The sequence below is a fragment of the Carlito syrichta genome, unplaced genomic scaffold, assembly GCF_000164805.1.
Source record: "Carlito syrichta isolate Samal-C Ts95f unplaced genomic scaffold, Tarsius_syrichta-2.0.1 Scaffold312194, whole genome shotgun sequence".
Classification (NCBI taxonomy): domain Eukaryota; kingdom Metazoa; phylum Chordata; class Mammalia; order Primates; family Tarsiidae; genus Carlito; species Carlito syrichta.
The window spans coordinates 117,433-125,672 of record NW_007256290.1 but is presented as its reverse complement, the minus strand read 5'-3'; the positions used below and the strand labels follow the sequence as shown (position 1 = coordinate 125,672).

The 8,240-nt window shown below is 56.7% G+C and overlaps 1 protein-coding gene across 4 annotated transcripts in view; it reads left to right on the top strand.

Moving 5' to 3' along the window:
* NFATC4 (nuclear factor of activated T-cells 4) overlaps positions 1–7,996 on the top strand; it is an 8,839-nt gene extending 843 nt beyond the window's left edge. The window contains exons 1-10 of one of the 4 annotated variants that reach the window (XM_008069703.2): positions 106–180; positions 535–1,633; positions 3,038–3,200; positions 3,792–3,991; positions 4,307–4,479; positions 4,948–5,088; positions 5,675–5,730; positions 5,958–6,084; positions 6,280–6,861; positions 7,592–7,996. In XM_008069703.2, coding sequence (XP_008067894.1) covers positions 645–1,633; positions 3,038–3,200; positions 3,792–3,991; positions 4,307–4,479; positions 4,948–5,088; positions 5,675–5,730; positions 5,958–6,084; positions 6,280–6,861; positions 7,592–7,659 — 2,499 coding nt within the window. In that variant the 5' untranslated portion in view covers positions 106–180; positions 535–644 and the 3' untranslated portion in view covers positions 7,660–7,996. The other 3 variants (XM_008069704.2, XM_008069702.2, XM_021718437.1) reach the window with 3 other exon arrangements.
* The last annotated feature ends 244 nt before the right edge of the window (positions 7,997–8,240 follow it).

Genomic DNA, 8,240 nt, shown 5'->3' with positions numbered 1-8,240 from the left:
CCGACTGGGTCCGGCACGCATCACCCCCACCCCCAGATTGGGGGAGCGAGGGAGGAGCCACCGCCCCTCGTCACCACAGTCCTGACGCCCCCCTCACCCTAGGCCACTGTTGCGATGGCAACGGGGGCTCCTGCCAGAGCCGTTTGGGGGTTTGGGAACCGCTGCTAATTGGGTTCATGTGTGAGTCGCCCCCAGCCCAGCCCAGCGCCTCGCTAGACACGCCGCCAGGCCCAGCTCCAGCCCTTTCGATCCACCTCCCTCACCTTAAGAGCCGCCTGGGCTCAGTTCGGTACCGTAGGTCCCAGGGTCCAGGCGCCAGTGGGAAAAGGCCTGGCACTCCTGCATCAATCTCCTCCATCTTCCGACGTCCGACTTTGCTTTTGTCTGGTGACTCAGGAGGTCTTCACAGAGACCCCTCCTTGTCCAGGAGCGGGGATCATAACAGGACTTGGAGTCTGGCCACTCAAGGGACCTAGACATCTCACTTGCTTCTCTCTGTCTCCATCTCCTTCTGCCCCCTTCCCATTTTGACAGAACTGGACTCAGAGGATGCCCCGCCATGCTGCCGTCTGGCCCTGGGGGAGCCCCCTCCCTATGGCGCGGCCCCTATTGGGATTCCCCGACCTCCACCCCCTCGGCCTGGCATGCACTCGCCGCCGCCCCGCCCAGCCCCCTCGCCTGGCACCTGGGAGAGCCAGCCCGCCCGCTCGGTGAGGCTGGGGGGGCCAGGAGGGGGCGCTGGGGGCGCTGGGGGCGGCCGTGTGCTTGAGTGTCCCAGCATCCGCATCACCTCCATCTCTCCCACACCCGACCCGCCGGCAGCACTGGAGGACACCCCTGATGGCTGGGGGGACGGCTCTCCCAAAGATTACCCCCCACCGGAAGGCTTTGGGGGCTACCGAGAGGCGGGGGGCCAGGGCGGGGGCGCCTTCTTCAGCCCAAGCCCCGGCAGCAGCAGCCTGTCCTCGTGGAGCTTCTTCTCCGATGCCTCCGACGAGGCGGCCCTGTATGCGGCCTGCGACGAAGTGGAGTCAGAGCTAAATGAGGCGGCCTCCCGATTTGGCCTGGGCTCCCCGCTGCCCTCACCACGGGCCTCCCCTAGGCCATGGACCCCCGAGGATCCTTGGAATCTGTATGGTCCAAGCCCCGGAGGCCGAGGTCCTGAGGATAGCTGGCTACTCCTGAGTGCTCCCGGGCCCACCCCGGCCTCCCCCCGGCCTGCCTCTCCATGTGGCAAGCGGCGCTATTCCAGCTCCGGAACCCCATCTTCGGCCTCCCCAGCTCTGTCTCGCCGTGGCAGCCTGGGGGAAGAGGGGCCTGAGCCACCTCCACCACCCCCCTTGCCTCTGGCCCGGGACCCTGGCTCCCCTGGTCCTTTTGACTATGTGGGGCCCCCACCAGCTGAGAGCATCCCCCAGAAGACACGGCGGACTTCCAGTGAGCAGGCGGTGGTGGCTCTGACTCGGTCTGAGGAGGCTGCCGCGTGCAATGGGAAGCTACCCACGGGAGTGGAGGAGTCTGTGGCTCCTCCTGGGGGTTCCCGGAAGGAGGTGACCGGCATGGACTACCTGGCGGTGCCCTCCCCACTTTCGTGGTCCAAGGCCCGGATTGGGGGACACAGCCCCATCTTCAGGTGAGGGTTGCGCCTGGCATTGCTGCTCTCTCCAGCCATTCTGCCCGAGGAGTGGGAGAGTCCAGGGATGGGTCTGGAGAAAGATCCTAGTTCCATGTCCTCCCATTTTCAAAAGACAATCTACAACCAAGCGGATCAGCTCCCACCTACCCAGTTTTAAGGAGAATTAGAAAAAGCTTGCCCTCTCTGAACGGTGATTTACAAATGGGCAATAGCTCCCTGTGAGTCGATTAGAAAAAGGGTCCCCTCCCTGATTCTAGGAGGACTAATTAGGTAAAGAAGGAGCTCCTATAAGGAGCTTCCAGATGTGCACTAGCACTTACTTAGCTGGGTGTGGAACTTGGGCTGGATTTCAGCCTTCCACTCTGGCCCTATAGACAGGTACCAGCCCTACACTCTGTTGCAGGAAACCCCCCTTCTCTAACCCTTAATTTCTAGGACCTGACCTGGTGTCTTAAAAGCATAGCTGTTAATTTGAATAAAATAGCATATGTTTGCAAGTCAAATAATGCATATTAAACCTTGCATTTCTTTTATCCCTTCCACCCTCAATGAACTCTGCCCATTTCAATAATCCTAAACCTTGAGATGTCAGACTGAACTGGCTCCGTCCGGTAAAGTTTTCAGGGGAAAGAAATCTTAACACCAGTTCCCCTAGGTTTCCTGTAGGGCAAGACTTCTCAACCTCAGCACTACTGATATTTTGAGAAGAATAATTAATTGTTGTGTGGGGCTGTGCTGGGCATTGTAGGATGGTTTAGCAGCATCCCTGGCATCTACTCATTTGGTGCTAGTGGCATCCCTTCCCCTAGTTGTTGTAACAACCAAAAAGACCTCCAGACATTGCCAAACCTGGAAGGCTGGGGGGGAATGGAGCAATTACCAGTGATACACTGTGGTCTAGGCTATCTAGGAGCACAGTACAAGATAAGTTGTCCCATCTGAAACCCCTTATCTTCCTGGATCTCTGCCTATCAAGACCTAACAAGTGAAAAGGAAGCTGGCTTGGGAGCAGTCCTAGGTTCTGTCAATGGCTACTGGCATCAGTTTCTTTATTTATCTGAGGCCTTTTCTACTCTGACGTGGCCCTTCTTTACTTTGCTCTTCCCGTCTGGGTTTGGGGATTAGGATGGGCTCGGGGGTCCTCTGTATCCAGGTGAAGCCTCCCACTCTGAACCCTGTGCTCAGAACTGGGAAGAAGGGAGTTTCAGTTTCAGAAGTTGTCATTGTCCACATCTCCAGGGGCTCTATCCCCTACTTCCCTTGCTTCTGGGCTTTCGGGCTTCTTTATTTCTGCTGTGCTTTCCTTTCTCCTAAACCCACACTCTCTCCTCCTTCAGACTCAGCATGGTCCTGACTGGAGTCTGAGGCTGCAGATGATCAATGTTCTTCTCTCCTACGCAGGACCTCTGCCTTACCACCCCTGGATTGGCCTCTGCCCAGTCAGTATGAGCAGCTGGAGCTGAGGATCGAGGTGCAGCCTAGAGCCCACCACCGGGCCCACTATGAGACAGAAGGCAGCCGTGGAGCAGTCAAAGCTGCTCCTGGTGGTCACCCTGTAGTCAAGGTAAGGGGCAGAGGGTAGGCCTGATATCCTTTCTCCTCTCACATCCCAGATCCCTGCAGATGGGCTCCAGCTAGGCAGACCCATGACACTCCCCTTTCCCACACTCCTTCTCAGCTCTGACCCTGCAGGCAGTCTGGGGGAGGGGCTGGAGTTGGGGGAGGAAGGGTGCACTTCCAGGACCCGGATATACTTTCTACTCCTCTGTCCTTCCACCCCCACTCAACTCATCCCTTGGGACACCAGCCTCATGTCTACCCGGGGAAAATGGTGGCTTGCCAGATGTGGGGGAGGGGTTAGGCTGAGGCCAAAAGTCACTGGGAGTTAGGTTTTCTCTATAATGAGTTGGGTCAGTCTCTCTTGGAGACTCTTTCCCCTTTGCCCAGCCCAGTTAGGGCCTTATTCCAAGAATAACACTGTGAACTCCAGGCCACATTTTCTCCATAACGGGTGCCCAGTTTCCCCAGGGATTCCCTTGCAGGATATCCTTTATCTTTCACCATCCCCACCCCTTGGTGGATTGAAAATCTGGGAATGGATAAAGGATGAGACTGTGGAGATTTCACTTAGGTGGCCTCTGTCTCACTCTGCCAGCTCCTAGGCTATAGTGAGAAGCCACTGACCCTACAGATGTTCATCGGCACTGCAGATGAAAGGAACCTGCGACCTCATGCCTTCTATCAGGTGCACCGTATCACAGGCAAGATGGTGGCCACTGCCAGCTATGAAGCCGTAGTCAGTGGCACCAAGGTGCTGGAGATGACGCTGTTGCCCGAGAACAACATGGCAGCCAAGTAAGTCCCCATGCAACTTTTCCTCAGTCTGTAGGCTTTAGCCTTTTTCATCAGGCCTAAGCTAGCCCACTTCCTTTTCCCAGAAGATCTAGTCATCACTCCTAGGAGCTGGTTTTAGGCCTTCTCACCATTTCGAAGAAGACTCTTGGGGCTGGGGGCACCCTGGAGAGGCCACCTCTAGGTTAGAAAACAGGCCCTATGCACCTATAGAAGATCATTCAGGGCTTTGGATGGAGGGTTGGGCTTCCCTCTTTGGGGACGTATCACCATTCTGGCTTCAGCTTGGAGGGCTTGTCATCCATCTCTTGCCTTCAGCATCGACTGTGCTGGAATCCTGAAGCTTCGGAATTCAGACATTGAGCTTCGGAAGGGGGAGACGGACATCGGGCGCAAAAACACACGTGTGCGGCTGGTGTTCCGGGTACACGTGCCCCAGGGCGGTGGGAAGGTCGTCTCAGTGCAGGCAGCATCGGTACCCATTGAATGCTGTGAGCAAAGAGGCCCTGGGCCATCTCTCTGTCTCTTGTGACTATTTTGTCTGTCTGTCTGCCCACCTCCTCTCCATAGTGTCCTGTGCCCTGTCTGTCCTGGGCAGCCCTAGAGAGGACTCATTTCTACTGTGGATGAGGGGGTGGTGGGGGTGGTACTTTAGTTTGCCCCTGCCAAACTATCTCTGGGCTGGCTCAGAGTGATCCTGTACCCTATCTCCCATAGGGTGGCCCTGTGTACTTTAGGTAACTCCCTGGCCTACGCTGTTCACCCCTCTACCTGCTCAGGGAATGGCCCATTTTGTGTTCTGTGAGACTCCATGGATACTGTTGGTTTACTTGGGTGTCTACGTCCGAGGAGGGCTCCCCCAGGGCCCTGTGGCAGTTATTCCAAAGAGGGTGGGGGCAGAGGAGGTTGTCCCCGCCATACCCAGGCCAGCCAGACCTCTTCCTTGCACTGCTCTGCAGCCCAGCGCTCAGCCCAGGAGCTGCCCCAGGTGGAGGCCTACAGCCCCAGTGCCTGCTCCGTGAGAGGAGGCGAGGAACTAGTACTGACTGGCTCCAACTTCCTACCAGACTCCAAAGTGGTGTTCATTGAGAGAGGCCCTGGTGAGTACCCACCCCAGGGGAAGAGCTTGGAACTGGCAGGTGGAAAATCTTTGGCACTATCACTAAACTAGCTAGTTGTGCCTCAGTTTCCTTATCTATAACATGTGGCAAATAGAGTACCCTTCCTAGTGTACTGTCTACTTCCCATGCAGAGATGGGTATGACAGCAATCTAAAATGTTGATGATGCCGAACAAATATAAGCAATAGACATTCTGTTAATTAAAGAGGCATCTGCTTTGAGATAATGAACCCGCATGGAGAGGGTACATGAGGAGAAGGGAGGAGCTGGGATCCTTTCCTACCTTTGATCATTTCTCCCAGCATTATCTTGGGAGGGGGTGTTTGCTTCTGTCACTAACTCCCTCTGGTCCCTGGGCTGGCTCTGCCATTTCCCTTGGCCTCCCTGTACCTTGGGGACAGTTTTAAATCTTGCTCCTTCCATTCAACTAACTACAAAGTGGGCTCTTCTGTGTGCCAGACCTTCCAGAGGTCTTGCTAATTTGGCCTTGGCTCTAGCAGGAGGGGAAATGGCAAGGGCCTGGGGCAGGGGCCCTGGAGTGAAGCACTCTGTTCCCTCTGCACAGATGGAAAGCTTCAATGGGAGGAGGAGGCCACCGTGAACCGATTGCAGAGCAATGAGGTACCAGTGTTGCTAGGGTACCCCCGGGGGCTGGAGAACTCAGGAGACTCTCAGCTGGGACCCCTTGCCCACAGGAGTGGACTCCAAAGCTACCTTTCATCTCCAGGGAATGAACTTTGCTCCTTGGCAAATGGAAAAGGCTGGGAGGTGGATTTTGAGCCCTTGAAAGGGTTGGGCTGACTCTAGAGACCTGAGGGTTCCCTGCCTCATTTTCTGCTCTTCTCCAGGTGACACTGACCCTGACCGTCCCTGAGTACAGCAACAAGCGGGTGTCCCGGCCAGTCCAGGTCTACTTTTATGTCTCCAATGGGCGGAGGAAGCGCAGTCCTACCCAGAGTTTCAAGTTCCTGCCTGGTGCGCTCCAAGACCGCCTGGGTGGGAGTTTTAGGGATATGGGGGACTGAGGCTGGGGCAGAGGGAAACAGTGCTCCCCATTGTGAGGGGCCAAGGAATGGCTGGAATCTGGGAGGGGCAGGTGGCTGGAAGGTGTGCTGTGAGCTGACTGCCAGACCTCTCACCAGAGCATCCTCCTACTTCTCATCTTCTCAGTGATCTGCAAGGAGGAGCCCCTACCGGACTCATCTCTCCGGGGCTTTAATTCAGCATCGGGCCCCCCCTTTGGCACTGACATGGACTTCTCACCACCCAGGCCCCCCTACCCCTCCTATCCCCATGAAGACCCTGCTTACGAAACTCCTTACCTGTCAGAAGGCTTCGGCTATGGCACACCCCCTCTGTACCCCCAGACGGGGCCCCCACCCTCCTACAGACCCGGCCTGCGGATGTTCCCCGAGACTGGGAGCACCACAGATTGTGCCCGCCCACCTCCTGTCTCCTTTCTTCCCCGCCCCTTCCCTAGTGACCCATATGGAGGCCGGGGCTCCTCTTTTCCCCTGGGGCTGCCATTTCCTCCTCCAGCCCCCTTTCGGCCTCCTCTACCTGCGTCCCCACCTCTGGAAGGCCCCTTCCCTTCCCAGAGTGGTGTGCACTCCCTACCTGCTGAGGGATACAGTGAGGTAGGGCCAGGTTATGGCCCTGGGGAGGGGTCTCCGGAGCAGGAGAAATCCAGGGGTGGCTACAGCAGCGGCTTCCGAGACAGTGTCCCTATCCAGGGTATCACGCTGGAGGAAGGTGGGTGTGGGACTGGGAGCTGTGTGTGTGAGTGTGTATGAGAGATTTCTCTGCATGTTTGCTGAGGGCTGGAGCTTGGCTTCCTAGACACTGGGCATCGTTGGTCTCTCAGGGCTGGTTGGAGGGTCCAGGAGGCAAGTTGTTGGTGCGTGTGGCCCCTGAATCCAGTTAGCTTAATTCTGAAGGGCACAAGGAGTACCTGCCTCGGCCTTTCTCCTGTCTGTGCCCCAAATCACAAAATCTCAGAGCTAGAAATATTTCCAAGATCGTTCCATCTAGCTCCTTCAATTGGCTAATTCAGACACTGAGTTCCAGAGAGGTTTGCTGAAGTCCCCTCAAGCACATCTTCCCCTGCCTCTGCTTTCCCCTAAACGTGGTGACTATGGTTAGGGTTGGGGATGAGGAGCCTGCTGGTTTTGTTTCTCCCACCTCCCACGGGCTACACACACCGCCAGCCCTGCTGATACTGAATACCCTGACACTGCAGGCCAAGCCAGCAGGAAAGGGCTGGGATGGAGGCCTGGGAACCCACATGGATACAGTTGGGCAAGATTTAATTAGGAGCAGGTATCAAGACATGTTGGGGAACCCGAGGCCCGGTGGAAGAGAAGCCAGTGGAGGAAAAGCCTAGAGGCTCGTAGACTAAAGCCTGCCTGGAATGGATTGGGAGCCTCTGGAAAAGGAGGGGACCCTCCTCTGGCCCCCTCTCTCAACCACCCCTCCTTTGCAGTGAGTGAGATCATTGGCCGAGACCTGAGTGGCTTCCCTGCACCTCCTGGAGAAGAACCTCCTGCCTGAACATCACCTGGCAACTCCAGCCCTGGCCTCAGCTCTGTCCACTTTCCCTCCTTCCTGGGGTGGTGGCTCTAGAAGTGTGGGACCAGCTCTGGTTCCTCTTCCCCCAGCTTCTGCCAGTCTTCCTGTCTTCCCTCCCCTCCCCTAGTGGAGGTGTGGCCCCCAGACCTGGTGCTGCCATGGAGGGCTGGGGGAGGGAGACTGTGAAGGAGGAGATGGGGGTGGAGACTGAGGCTGGGTGCCAGAATGGACTGGAGTGAAGATGTTGTCTGGAGTGTGCAGGCTGTGGTGCTGGGAGGCTGGGGACAGGTTGATGGGTAATAAACTACTCATTGAACAGCACTTCAGGCTCTAGAACTCTTTGGAGAAGGGTGGGGTGGCTTACTCCAGCCCTGGCCCAAGGAGGCCAAGAGGTTGGAAAGAGATGGAGTGTGGCTGGGAACATTGCATCCCATGGAGCTTCTCAGTGGAAGGAGCTGGGGCTGGGGGAGGGCGTGAGGAGGCTCCAGAGGCTCCCTGACTGAGGATGAGGTTGGGGCCACAGCTTGAGTAGGCCTTTCTTTTTTATTTTTTTGAGTTGGAGT